The sequence below is a fragment of the Suncus etruscus genome, chromosome 15 (genome assembly GCF_024139225.1).
Source record: "Suncus etruscus isolate mSunEtr1 chromosome 15, mSunEtr1.pri.cur, whole genome shotgun sequence".
In the NCBI taxonomy this organism is placed as follows: Eukaryota; Metazoa; Chordata; class Mammalia; order Eulipotyphla; family Soricidae; genus Suncus; species Suncus etruscus.
Window position 1 is genome coordinate 46879793 of NC_064862.1, and position 13799 is coordinate 46893591.

At 50.7% G+C, this 13799-nt stretch overlaps 1 protein-coding gene and 1 non-coding gene across 2 annotated transcripts; both read left to right on the forward strand.

Moving 5' to 3' along the window:
• Positions 1 to 3357: 3357 nt before the first annotated feature.
• Positions 3358 to 3463, forward strand: LOC126031708 (U6 spliceosomal RNA). Its single transcript, XR_007503541.1, has one exon. It is a non-coding gene; the product is annotated as a U6 spliceosomal RNA (small nuclear RNA).
• Positions 3464 to 8095: 4632 nt separating this feature from the next.
• Positions 8096 to 12353, forward strand: PLAC9 (placenta associated 9). Its single transcript, XM_049788095.1, has 4 exons — positions 8096 to 8170; positions 10479 to 10576; positions 11639 to 11772; positions 12251 to 12353. The coding sequence occupies exons 1-4, from the start codon at positions 8116 to 8118 to the stop codon at positions 12351 to 12353; spliced, it is 390 nt and encodes a 129-aa protein (XP_049644052.1). The 5' UTR covers positions 8096 to 8115.
• Positions 12354 to 13799: the final 1446 nt, after the last annotated feature.

Here is a 13799-nt window from a genome sequence, read left to right on the forward strand (position 1 = left end):
ATTAGGAGTGATAATAGTTTCCATCACCATTAGCTGCCCCGAGCAGCACATCCTGTTCATGTCACCAGCGCCTGCTTTTGATACCGTATCCATAGCGATGTGCAAATATTGTACACACGCTTGGCGGGCAGCCCGAGGAGTTGGCTTGCCAGTGGTTAAAGTTGAGTAATAACATGGTGCACATGTACAAAGGAAGGAGTATGCAGATGTACTAGTGACTGCATCCTAGTTCACAAAAGAGTTCTAAGAAAGAAAGTACATAAATGCATCCTTAAATGCGGTCTTGGGGAATCAGTTTCTTTTCTTTTTTTTTTTGGTTTTTGGGTCACACCTGGTGACGCTTAGGGGTTACTCCATCCTAGGCTAGCGCTGGCAAGGCAGGCACCTTACCTCTAGTGCCACCGCGCCGGCCCCAGGAATCAAAGTTTCTTATGGCCAAGGCGGCAGGTAATCAGAGATGGAAAATCCTTATTGAGACTCCTTGTACTCTTTGAATCTACAGTGACACTCCAGAACAGCTTCTCAGAGCAAACACTAACAGAGTCTTTGTTCCATGCTTTGAGCCTTGATCACACCCTCCCACTGAATGTGTGAATTCAGTTTTTACTGCAGTTTCAGTGTAAAGCCTTGGCTTGCAGGAGTGCAAATGTCCACATGCCGGCATACTGAGCTCACAGCCAGTGTCTGTGCCCCCCTCCCACCGCAATGCCCTAACACCCCCACCAGTTTATTTCCCCTCTTTAGCAGTAACCACTCTGGCCAGTATCTGTGGGTTGTTATTGATGTTGCTTCTTTGCTGTGTGTCCTGTGGGAACAGAATATTTGACTCTCCTCTTTCTCCTCAGGAATCTCTCTTAGTACAACATTACATGGGCACCTTGCAGTCCTGGGGATCAAATTAGGTCCTTGTGTTATAAGGCGTGTGCCCTTTAAACTGTGCCATTATCTCAGTCTTCCTTTTATTTTCCCCAAGAGTATGACCCATCTTGTTTGTCCTTCCAAAGAACCAGTGACTTCACTTATCATTTATAGGGTCATCTTAATTTCTGTTCCATTTATCTCTGCTTCAATTCTTCTTAGTTTTTCCTTCTAATGCCAATAAGTTTCACATACTGTTCTTTTTCTAGTTCCTTGATGCATAAAAATATGGTGTTAAGGGCCAGAGCAATGGCGCATTTGCCTTGAATGCAGCTGACCCACTACGGACAGCAGTTTGATCTTCCAGGGTTCCATATGATTCCCCAAGCCAGAAGCGATCTCTGAGCCCATATCCAAGAGTAACTCCTGAGAGTCACCGGTGTGGTCCCAAATCCCCCCAAATACATTGTTTATAGATTTTTCTTTTGTTTTTGTTTTTTGAGCCACACCCAGTGGTAATCAGGGGTTACTCCTGGCTCTGCACTGAGAAATTAATTACTCCCATTGGTGCTTGGGAAACCCTATGGAATGCTGGAAATCGAACCCAGGTCAGCCACTTGCAAGACAAGCACATACTTGCTGTAGTGTTGCTCCAGCCCTTCTTCTCTCTCTCTCTCTCTCTCTCTCTCTCTCTCTCTCTCTCTCTCTCTCTCTCTCTCTCTCTCTCTCTCTCTCTCTCTCTCTCTCTCTCTCTCTCTCTCAGTGGTGAGTGGTGAATCCTATTATGCCAGGGATTGAATCCTGGCCTTTCACATGGGAAATGAAATTTCTTGTACTTAGCCCATCAGGCTACATGGTTCCTTTCCCATGTTTCTTGTTGTACAGTTTTTCTTGGTAAAAACCTCCCTTTAAGCACTGCTTTTTTTGCTTTTTCTGTGTCTCATATGTTAGAACACTTGTCTTCACTCTTGTTTGCTTCCAGAATTTATTTTATGTCCTTCAAAGTGTTGTATTTCCATTAAATTTTTTTCTCTCTCTTTTTTTCTTTTTTGTTTTTGGGCCACACCTGGTGACACTCAGGGGTTACTCTTGGCTATGAGCTCAGAAATCACTCTTGGCTCGGGGGACCATATGGGATGCCAGGGGATCTAACCACTGTCCATCCTAGGTCAGTTGCATGCAAGGCAAATGCCCTACCATTGCACTACTGCTCCAGCCCCAAATTTTTTCTCTTTGACCTAACACATCAGCATGTTATTCAGTCCAAGTATTGGGGTCTGCCCAGCTTTCTCTTCATGGTTGATTTCTTTTTTTTTTTTTTTTTGGGGGGGGGCCACACCCGTTTGACGCTCAGGGGTTACTCCTGGCTATGTGCTCAGAAATCGCCCCTGGCTTGGGGGGACCATATGGGATGCCTGGGGATCGAACCGCGGTCCGTTCCTTGGTAGCGCTTACAAGGCAGACACCTTATCTCTAGCGCCACCTTCCCAGCCCCATGGTTGATTTCTTGTATCATTCTGTTGTGATCTTAAATAATGCTCTATGCCAAAAAAAAAAAAAAAAAAAAAAAAAAGGGCCTGGAGAGATAGCACTGTGGCGTTTGCCTTGCAAGCAGCCAATCCAGGACCAAAGGTGGTTGGTTCGAATCCCGGTGTCCCATATGGTCCCCCGTGCCTGCTAGGAGCTATTTCTGAGCAGACAGCCAGGAGTCACCCCTGAGCACCGCCGGGTGTGGCCCAAAAACCAAAAAAAAAAAAAAAAAAAGATGCTCTATGATAAAAACTTTATAATGGGGGCTGGAGAGGTAGCATAGTGGTAGGGTCTTGCATGTGGATGACCCTGGGAGGGACCTGGTTGGATTTCTGGCACCCCTATGGTCTCCCAGCCTGCTGGAGGCTATTTCTTTTTTTTTTTTTGTTTTGTTTTTGGGCCACACCCGGCGGCACTCAGGGGCTACTCCTGGCTGTCTGCTCAGAAATAGTTCCTGGGAGGCACGAGGGACCATATGGGACACTGGGATTCGAACCAACCACCTTTGGTCCTGGATCGGCTGCTTGCAAGGCAAACGCCGCTGTGCTATCTCTCCACACTCAGAAATCGCTCCTGGCAGGTTCAGGAGACTATATGGGATGCCGGGATTCGAACCACTGTCCTTCTGCATGCAAGGCAAATACCCTACCTCCATGTTATCTCTCCAGCCCTGGATGTTATTTCTGAGCCAGGAGTAACCCCTCAGCATTGCTGGGTGTGGCCCAACAACCAATCAAATAATGAATCAATCAATTAAAAAAAGTTTAAAGAAGTGCTCATGGGGCCGGGCGGTGGCGCTAAAGGTAAGGTGCCTGCCTTGCCTGCGCTAGCCTTGGACAGTGCGGTTCGATCCCCCGGTGTCCCATATGGTTCCCCAAGCCAGGAGCAACTTCTGAGCACATAGCCAGGAGTAATCCCTGAGCGTTACTGGGTGTGGCCCAAAAACAAAACAAACAAACAAAAAAAAAAGTGCTGCTTCTGCAGCACATATACTAAAATTGGAATGATACAAAGAAGATTAGCATGACCCCTGCGCAAGAATGACATGCAAATTCGTGAAGCGTTCCATATTAAAAAAAATTTAAAAAACTTTATAATGATCAATATTTGTTTTTTTTTTTGTTTGTTTTTGGTTTTTGGGCTACACCCGTTTGATACTCAGGGGTTACTCCTGGCTATGCACTCAGAAATCGCCCCTGGCTTGGGGGGACCATATGGGACACCGGGGGATCGAACCGCGGTCCATCCTACGCTAGCGCTTGCAAGGCAGGCACCTTACCTCTAGCGCCACCTTCCCGGCCCCTGATGATGAATATTTGTTTTGTGCCCCAGCAAGCGGTCAATCCCCCAGAATATTCCATATACACTAAAGAAAAATGTGTGCTTACAAAACTTTTGGTGAGAATGTGAGGAAAAAAAACTTTGAGATTGAGAGGCTAGAGAAATAGCACAGCATGGAGGGCACTTGCCTTACACATAGCCAACCTGGGTTTGATTCCCAGCTCCCTGTAAAATCATCCCACATTGTGAAATCATCCCACACACCATATTTCCAACCCCAGGAGGACAGGTCTGAAGAAGGGTAGCCATAAAGAATTAATAAACCAAGATAGTCAGGAAAGAATCTTGGAGTCTGGTTAGCTTCTCACCTCATGGTGTCTCTGTGTGTCAAGCCAAACTGATCCTCTTTATGTCACTAGTACAAATTCAACTGACAGGGAGAGGGTCAAGTGAGATCCAGATGGACTTTTTTATTTATTTATTTATTTATTTATTTATTTATTTTGGTTTTGGGGCCACACCCGTTTGACGCTCAGGGGTTACTCCTGGCTATGTGCTCAGAAATCGCCCCTGGCTTGGGGGGACCATATGGGACGCCGGGGGATCGAACCGCGGTCCGTTCCTTGGCTAGCGCTTGTAAGGCAGACACCTTACCTCTAGCGCCACCTTCCCGGCCCCTCCAGATGGACTTTTACATCTCAAAGAGATAGGTGAAAGGGAAAGAGGAAATTTGTTTTGGGTAATAGCAGGGTGTCAAATAACTAACAATACCCCAACCTCCCCAACCCCACCTGGTATCCCTGAGCATGAAATCTAGAGAAACCACTGAGCACCACTAGATGCTCACTTTCCCCCCAAAATAAGCTTGACATTGATGCCCATCATCACATATGGACCCTTGAGCCCTATCAGGAGTGATCCCAGAGCTGAGAGACAGGAATTACCTCTGAGCACCACTGAGAGTGAACCAAAAATCAAGTTTTGTTTTATGTTTTGAGCTGGATGAGAAGTTGAAGGTCGGGCATGTGTTATCATGTGTGAGGCCTGGGTTTAATCTCCACACGTGATCCCAGGTCTCCAGAATTCCAAGAGTGACCCCCAAGCCCTGCTGGCTGTAGCCTCCAACAAAAGCAAAAAGAAATTCTCCCAAGGGTGGTGGAACATTTTTAGAACTGAAAAATAAAAATATTAATCTTTTCCCAATGAGAAACAGATTGAGCAGTATTTTTTTTCCCAAGACTGACTCAGAAAACGTTTGCAAATTCCTCAACACTGTGCTGTTTTATTTTATTTATTGGTTTTCTTCCCTCCCTGTCCTTTGCTGTATCTGCAATAACTAGAGATTGCATAAACTTGGTGGTGTTTACATGCTGGACCCTGGCATTTGCTCCGGTTGTTGCTAGTCCATCTGAGGTTGTCCATAATCCGTTTGGGGCTCTGTGTGTGCCAGAAGAACACTTATTTACAAAATTGGCACCAATGATTGACCAAAAGGAGCCTTATTGGGAAAAAGCACTGTGGAAGAGAGCCCAACGAGGGACCCGGAAACACAATCGCGCCTGCCAGCGTGGACTCCAGGTCTTGGGGCCTCTGGGTTTTGGGGCGTGTGACCTCTGGTCCTCTATGGCCAATCAGCTTATTCTGTCTCTTTTCTGGGTATGGCCAGTTGACCCGGCCTTCTTTGACTCCTTTCTGGCTCCCATTAGTGGTTCCCATTTCAGACTCTTCCCTCATTGAAGCTTCTGCTTAAGCATCCTTCTGGTGACTCTCATTGAGTTCCTGGGTCAACTTGGAACACAAGGGAGAGAAAGCTGAGGCCACTTTCTGCTGATCTTATGCCCCTGTGCCCTGGCATGTGCCAGGAAGTATCTGAGTCTAGTTCAATTGAGTTGGAGCATCGCCCCCTCTGTCTTCTCTGTGAGTCTATGCAGGCCAGAGTCTGCCCACCCTGGGTTTTCAGGGAAACCACAGGGCCACTTGGTGCCCCCTGGTGTGGCAGGAGCGGGGCAGGGAAGCCGCTAACAGATGTAGCATTTACAGCTCTGGGGCTGCTTTATTTTTATTTCTTTCACCTTATAACAGATGTAACGGCTAATTTTTCTGGCAGGCCACTTAGTTTTGAAACACTAACCGACAATTTGTGGCCCACAGTGGATAAAAGACGTTCAGATATTTAGACATGTGACTGGTTCCATGTAAGATGGAATCTCTCCTGGCAGCACACTTTAAACACCTCAAGTTTCTAGATTCATTGTACCTTTCTCCAAGCCCTGAAAACGAAGAAAAATAAATAAAAATAGTTTTATTTATTTATTTATTTATTGGTTTTTGGGCCACACCCAGCGATGGTCAGGGGTTACTCCTGGCTGTCTGCTCAGAAATAGCTCCTGGTAGGCACGGGGGACCATATGGGACATCGGGATTCGAACCAACCACCTTTGGTCCTGGATCGGCTGCTTGCAAGGCAAACGCTGCTGTGCTATCTCTCCGGGCCCATAAATAGTTTTATAATATTGACAGCTGGCTTCCTCCTGCTTGCCCTCTAAAAAAAAAATATTGAAGTGAGGAATCTTAAGAAAAAATCTTGGGGGCCGGGCAGTGGCGCAAGAGGTAAGGTGCCTGCCTTGCCTGCGCTAGCCTTGGACGGACCGCGGTTCGATCCCCCGGTGTCCCATATGGTCCCCCAAGCCAGGAGCGACTTCTGAGCGCATAGCCAGGAGTAACCCCTGAGCGTTACCGGGTGTGGCCCAAAAACCAAAAAAAAAAAAAAAAAAAAAAGAAAAAATCTTAAGAAAAGTTGTAAAACCCAGACTGAAACCCAAACACAACCATGTATGTAATCAAGGTGTTTAAATAAAAAAAAAAAAAAAAAACCCCAGAAACCATAAAAAAAAAATTCAAGCATCTGTTTAGAAAATACCTAAAAGTGGGGCCGGAGAAGTGGTGCAAGTGGTAGGTGTTTGCCTTGCACGAGTTAACCTAGAGTCCCATATGGTTCCCCAAGCCAGGAGCGATTTCTGAGTGCATAGCCAGGAGTAATCCCTGAGCATCACCGGGTGTGGCCCAAAAAGAAGAAAAAAAGAAAAAGGAAGGAAGGAAGGAAGGAAGGAAGGAAGGAAGGAAGGAAGGAAGGAAGGAAGGAAGGAAGGAAGGAAGGAAGGAAGAAAGGGAGGGAGGGAGGGAGAGAGGGAGGGAGGGAGAGAGAGAGAAAGAGAGAAAGAGAGAAGAAAGAAAGAAAGAAAGAAAGAAAGAAAGAAAGAAAGAAAGAAAGAAAGAAAGAAAGAGAAAGAAAGAGAAAGAAAGAAAGAAAGAAAGAGAAAGAAAGAGAAAGAAAGAAAATACCTAAGAGTGTCCCTTCATCCAATGCTGGAGTTCTGCTGCCCAAAAGATCTCAAGAACTGCAGGCAATTTCTAACTACACCTGGAGCCATAACACTTGCCTTGGGAGGGTGCTTGTCTTGCATGTGACCCACTTGGTTCAACCCCCGTTATCGACTTGGATCCCAGAGCCCTCCAGGAGTGATTTTTGAGCGCAGAGAGAGGAGTAATCCCTGAGCACCTTAATGTAGCCCCAAAACAAACAAGCGGAAAAAAAAATTTTTTTTTGCCAGCTATACCACCAAAAAGGTTTGACTTCTGGCCAGAAATACAACCTAAAGAACCGGAGTGATAGCACAGTAGGGCGTTTGCTTTGCCAACAGCCAACCTGGGACGGACCCTCGGTCTCTGAGACCTCATCAACGGAGGGAAAGGAGAGGGAAGAGGGACATGAAAAGAGGGAAAAGATCACAAGAGCCACTGTAGAGAGAAGCTAGTGGCGGTGGAAGAATGAAGCTAATCTCTCCGACAGCGTGAGCAGGCGCTGGGCCGGTGAGCAGGACGCGAGGACCTGCCCAGGCGCTGGAGGTGGAGTCTGGGCCCCCAGGTGGCCTTAAGGGGGTGCGCCCCAGTTCTGCCCGGTGGACAGTCGGAGCGCGCCTTCCCAGCGGGGAAGACCCTCGGCTGCCTCTCCCCGCCTGGGAAGCCTTGCTGAGGCGCCAGGAGGAGGTGGTTGATGGTGTTTCCGTGGGGAGACCCTCTGGACACTCGATTTCGGTCCTGGCACGCACGGACAGGCACCGAGCGCCCTGCCTGCGGGTCTCTGCCGGGCTCTGCCTGGTGGTGGTGGCGGCCACCGGCGCCTCGCCTTGTCCCACCCTGCCCCAGGCTGGAAAACCCTTGCCTGGCTCCAGGGCCCGAAGACGGTGCATCTCTAAGGGGTAGCCTGTGCTCTTGGGGTCCCGGTCTGCCCCCGAGGCGCTCGGGCGGGGCGGCGGCTGCTCCGCCCACGGGGTCTCTGGGCTCCCCGGGGGCCTCGGAGGGGCGGGTTCGTGGCAGGAGCGGAGCCACCCTGCAATCGCGGAGGCCGCGTTTGCTGGGACCGGACGCGGTGCTGTCGGCGGCACCATGAGGGTCCCGCTGGGCGCCACCGTCGCGCTCCTGGCGCTGCTCTGCGGGGCGGGTGAGTGCGGGCGGGAGGGCGGACGGGCCGGTGTGTGCTTGCGTGTGTGTGTTTGTGTGTGTGTGTGTGTGTGTGTTCGAGGATGTGTGTGGTATGTGTCAGTGAGCACGTGTGTCAGTGAGCGCTTGTCTAAGTGTGGTGTGTGTCTATGCGAGCGTGTGCATGGATGTGGTGAGTGCGCACAGAGGCATGGATGTGAGTGTCTGCTTATGTGTTTTTGTGAGCGTGTGTATAATTGTGCGTGCCTGTAGTGTGTGTCTTTGGATGTGTGTACATGTTTGTGTGATTTGCAAATGTGTGCACGTGCGCGTTGCATGTACATGTGTGTGTGCATGTCTGAGGAACACACAGGGCACAGAAGAAAGACAGCAGAAGTGGGAGAAGGGGGTGGCATGGCTGGCCAGGGCGAGGTCATCTTGGCAGCAGGGGGCGTCCTCAGCTTTGTGAGTGCTGACTAAAAAGTTGAGCTTGGGGGGGACAGGGTGCTTACAGGAACCTGTGGAAGACCCCTCTGCTCTTTTTCTGGAACTCCCTACCTAGCCTCAGGGTTGACCAATTGCAGATCCACTTCCTGTTCATCCACCCTGCTGTCTGTCTACATTGCCAGCACTGCACAGTACTTTCCTGTGTATAAACTACATTCCTGCTCTCTGGGGCTGGGCAGTGCAGGGATTCCCCCCCAGGTCGAGGTTCACCTGCAGCAGAGGCAGAGCGCACACCCCAATGTCCCACCTTCCTTACAAGAGCCCGGCATCTCACTGAGACTGAGACACAAGGTCCCAGGGTCAGGCTCAAAGGCAGGTGACCTGGGGTGTCACTCTGCTTCTCTGAGACTGTTTCCTCTCTTTTGTGATGGGATGGAGTGGGAGCGGAGAAGAAGAGGAGGGAGAGATGAGACAAGAGCCACCCAAGCTGGGCTCTGTCTCTTTCCCTACCACGGCCTCACCTTGTCTGTGTCAGTCTCTGGCTTGGGAGGAAACAGCAAGGCCTCCAGAACCAGCCCAGTAGAGCCTAGCCAGTCAGGACCCACCTGATGACATTTTGCAGCCCCTCCTTCCCCCTCCCTGCATCAGGAACAAAGCCCCCTCTGTGCCCCTAGGAAGAGCAGCTGGATCAGAGCCCCAGGCCAGCATGCAGCCCCTTCTGTGTGTTCTCCCTGGGAGTGTGTCCGCGTGTTCCTTTCCGGAATGTCAGTTCCTGCCGTGTGGGGCTGTGACCCCCAGATCTGCGCTGCAGTGTGTGGGCGGCACTTAGCAGGATGTGATGCCAGGGATCAAGCATCACATTGGTGGGGCTGGAAATCTCTGGCTGCATTTGCATCACAGCAGAGCTGCCAGGCAGAGGATGCTGCAGTCACCGCCTAACCTCTCATCACTGAGGTAGCCCCTGGCCCCAGCCCCAAACTGCACAACACAATGTGAGACTAGAGACAAGGGGGGGGAGGGGCTGGATTTTTGCCTTGCCAGGGAGTCAACCCTGGCTCAATCTCCAGTTTTAAATAAGGTTCCCTGAGCACAGAGCCAGGAGTGAGCCCTGAGAACAGAGCTGGGAGTGAGCTCTGAGTATATGGGTGAGGCCCCAAACCAAACCAACCAAATCTCAATCTCATTCCTGTCATTCTAACTGTGGCTGTATCTAGCATGACACGTCTGCCTGTCCCCAATAGGGTAGTACTTGATTTGTATTGGGTCCCTCTGCATCAGAACAGGGGACCCCTGTCCTCCAGCAGGGAGTGTGTGTCACTTTAACTGGAGAGGTTGTGGGGGGCCCACTAGCCGCTCCCCCAGCTGCCAAGGTTCCACCCCTGGCTACAGTCCCAGTGCTCTGGCCTGAAAGGGAGGCAGAAGGAGGCTGGAGGCCAGAGGGGAAAACAGGCAGGAGGCCAGGAAAGCTGGTTGGGCTGGGGCCCCGAGGGAAGTGGGGATAGTACTGGGGTCAAAGAGGACGGGGACAGCACTGGCTGGGCTGGTCTCTGCTTCCCCCCCCCCCCCCCCCGCCTTGGATTTAGACATAAAAATCTGACAGGGAGCCTGCACTTCCCAAGCCTGTTTACACCTGGCTTTCTCTGTACCAGAATCCTTGGTAACTTCCTTCTTTCCTTCCTTCCTTCCCTTCCTCCCTCCCTCCCTTCCTTCCTCTGCTCAAGACTACTCTGGGTTTTGGGGTGAGCCTATAGATCAACAAAGGAGCACCTTCCCCCAATCCCAGCACTGGGCTCCATGATCCCTTCTTTAGCTCCTCCTGTGACTTTTCATGAGCCCCCCCCCCCCTGGCTGGATCGGAACTTATCACACTGCTTTGCCCACAGCTGCAGAACCTAGCACCCCATTCCACGGAGACACTGCTCACAGCACAGGGTGTGCCCAGGATCAGGCTGTCCAAGACCGCTTAGAGATCCTGGAGGAGGTGAGGCTGCATCTGGGGGTGGGTTGGGGGGGTGGGGCTGGAGCTCTGGGGCCCTACCGGACTGGTGGCTTTGATATGCCCAGACTCACCTTGCCTGGAAAAAAAATGGGGAAACTGCAGCCAATATCGCTCCCTGGATTCATATTAACCCCTTCCCGCCCCAAGTGGGCTTTTGAATGGATCAACCCCCAACAGAACTTTCCTTTCCCTAATGTTCAGGGGTTACTCCTGTCTGGCTCTATACTCGGATCACTCAGAAAGAAAACCTAACTTTTTTGTTTTGTTTTTGTTTTTCGGTCACACCTGGCAGCGCTCAGGTGTGATTTCTGGCTCCACACTCAGAAATTGCTTCTGGCAGGCTCCAGGGACCATATGGGATGCCGGGATTTGAACCAATGACCTTCTGCATGAAAGGCAAATGCCTTACCTCCATGCTATCTCTCCGGCCCCAAAACCTAGCATTTTTTCTTCAAAATTTATTTTGTTCTGGGTCACTCCAGCTGTACTCAGGCCATACTCCTGGCTCTGTGCTCAGGAATCACTCCTGGTAGTGCTCAGGGGACCCTATGGGATGCTGGGGATTGAACCTGGGTCAGCTGCATGCTGGACAAAGGCCCTCCCCGCTGTGCTCCCTCTCCAACCCATAGTTGAATATTGCAATACTACTGACATCCTTGGAACTCCTCCAAGTTCTGTCATTCTGATGGTATCATATTTCTATGGAACCTGACGCTTTCTCGGGCCTGACATTTCAGGATCCACCAAGGATCTGAAAATGTCACAAGCTGGAAAGATGTCATTCCTCAGAGAAGCCGCTAGAGGGCAGGGCAAGCAGAGGCAAAGTGAGTTCCTCTGCGGGCAGGACCCCAGAGACAGAGGGCACCCTGGGGCACCCCTGTGGTCAGAGCCAGGCGTGGACGCTGGGATACTGTCTCAGGGGCATCCAGAACCCCCCTTCCGACCTATGTCTAACCAGGGGGTGCTCTAGGCTGTGTCTGATGAGGTGGACTCTCCCTACAGTGCTCTCAGTCCTCCCTCCCTGTCTTCTTGTCCGTGCTCTAGACAGTGGAGAAGACGGTGGAGCACCTGGAGACAGAAATGAAGGATATTCTGGGCCTGCTGGAGGGATTGGCTTGGACCCTGCCACCTGCCCTGGCCTCCACCCCAGACCTCCTGGGAGGCAACGGGCAGCTCAGGTAGCAGCTGGGCAGTGGATGGGGCTACAGGGCCTGTGAGAGCCTAGTGTGGTCATGGGGCCCCCAGATCCCACCACAGACCCACAGAGCTCCCACCCAGGTCTGGATGGTCACTGGCACCTTCTCTGAGCATTGAGGGGACCCCAGGCCCCAAACCCTGTTTTCCCCACAGCAGGGAGGGCTCAGGGTTCACTCAGATCATCCCCTTTCTTTCAGGCCTTTCTTCAGCGCAGGCAAGGAAGAGGGGCTGAGCACTGGGAAGTAACTCCCCAGTCAGTTCTACCCTGAGCCTGGTGTGCAGCGTGGACGCCACCTTATCCCATACTGGCCAGCACCTGCCCTGCCTGCAGATGTGGGCCAGAGTTCTCCATGAAGGCCATGTTCCTGGCTTTTGTGGGGACAGGCTGGAGTGCTCTGAGGATCTGGGCTCAAGTCTGAAACATGCAGGGCCCCGGAACATTGGCTCCTTGTGACAAAGCGAGAAGCACCGCCAGGTCCTCAGCCCCACCCGGATCTCTAGATCTGACTTACCGTCAGTGAGCGAGACGATGGGTACCACCCACATAAAAGCTCACCATTGACACTCAGCCCTGGCACTGCCTTCACCTGCTTCAGTGTGTTCAGGGTGTCACTGTCCCCAAACAAAGCTGTTTCTGGGCATGGGGCTCCAGGAACACCCCCCCCCCCATTTCTAAAGCACTACTGGTTCTGGTTCTGCAGCTCATAAACAGAATCCATGACTCAAAGTCTTTGGTCTTTTGTCTGAAAATCATAGGCTCCGGGTCTCCCTATGGTGTCCCCACCCCACTCTGTGACCTGGTACAACAAACACGCTGGCTCACTCCCACATTTACTGGCATGTGCTTGGTTCATACCTCCTGCCATTTATGAACAATGCAGTTGTGAATGTAGTTCAAGTTTTGATTTTTTGGAATCCACAACTGCTCAGGGCTGACTCCTGACTCTGCACTCAAGGGACCATTTGTGTTGGACCCAGGAGACCATATGGCGTGTGAGAATCAAAGATTCTACTAAACCACTAACCACTCTATCACTCTGGCCATCTTTTTTTTGGGGGGGGAAAGGGGGGTATTCGGAGGTTGCTCCTGGCAAATGTTGGGGGCCATATGAAGTGGTCCCAGTGTCCTCACATGTAAACATGTACCTTTGAACATTTCCTTGATTTATGGTGTTTTGGGGGGATAGCAGCTGGACCACATTTGGCAATGCTTAGGAGTCACTCCTGGTGGGATGCAGAGATGTTGTAAAGTGCCCAGAGTGAACTGGGGTTGGTAGCATGCGCCTTCCCCCAACTAGATTTTCCAAAGAATCTAGAGTCTGTCCCCTGGGTCAACATCCAGGACAAAAACCACTGGGGGAACAGGCTTCGGAGTGGCTCCAGAGAAGTGTCAACTCTCCTGTTTCATCTGATTCAGACCCTGAGCCCAGAGAGGAGCAGTCTTTTCCTCCCGCTCTCTGACTTCCCAGGCAAGAAGGCGCCTACAAGTGGAGTATCGACTGCATTTATTCACCTGTGACACAAGTGACAAGGCACTTTCCCTGGCACTTTTTTTTTGGGGGGGGGGGTACATCTTTTTTAAAAGAAACCTCTAGAGGAGTTTAAATAGCAAGTTGTTCCTTTGTTACTGTTAAAAGTTATTTATGATTTGCAGATATTTTGTCTCTTACTACTTCAACTGTGACAGTATCCTTTCAAGCACAGAAACTTTTTAACTCCAAGTTCAACTTTTTCGCTGTTGCTGATAGTGGGGTCACTCTTCATGGTCCAACCCCAAGTCATAGGTGTTTGCGACTATGGGCCTTTCCCTTCTAAGAGTTTCCCAACCAACCTCTTCCCTTGAGTCTGCTGATCTCCTTGGTGTTTAATTTGGTAGTTTGGGGTAGGACTTCAAATCCTTTGCTAGAGACATTTTCCTCCTTCCTCTTTTTATGTTCAGGCCACACTCCAGTAGTGCTCAAACTTACCCCTCACTTTGTTCAGGGGTCCCTCCTGGTGAGGCTCAGGG

Excerpts from the sequence above, each read along its gene's own strand:
- PLAC9 (XM_049788095.1), top strand. The coding sequence starts at position 8,116 with ATGAGGGTCCCGCTGGGCGCCACCGTCGCGCTCCTGGCGCTGCTCTGC. Across the intron at positions 8,171-10,478 it reads GGCGCTGCTCTGCGGGGCGG|CTGCAGAACCTAGCACCCCA; the intron begins GTGAGTGCGGGC and ends CTTTGCCCACAG. Across the intron at positions 10,577-11,638 it reads GCTTAGAGATCCTGGAGGAG|ACAGTGGAGAAGACGGTGGA; the intron begins GTGAGGCTGCAT and ends TCCGTGCTCTAG.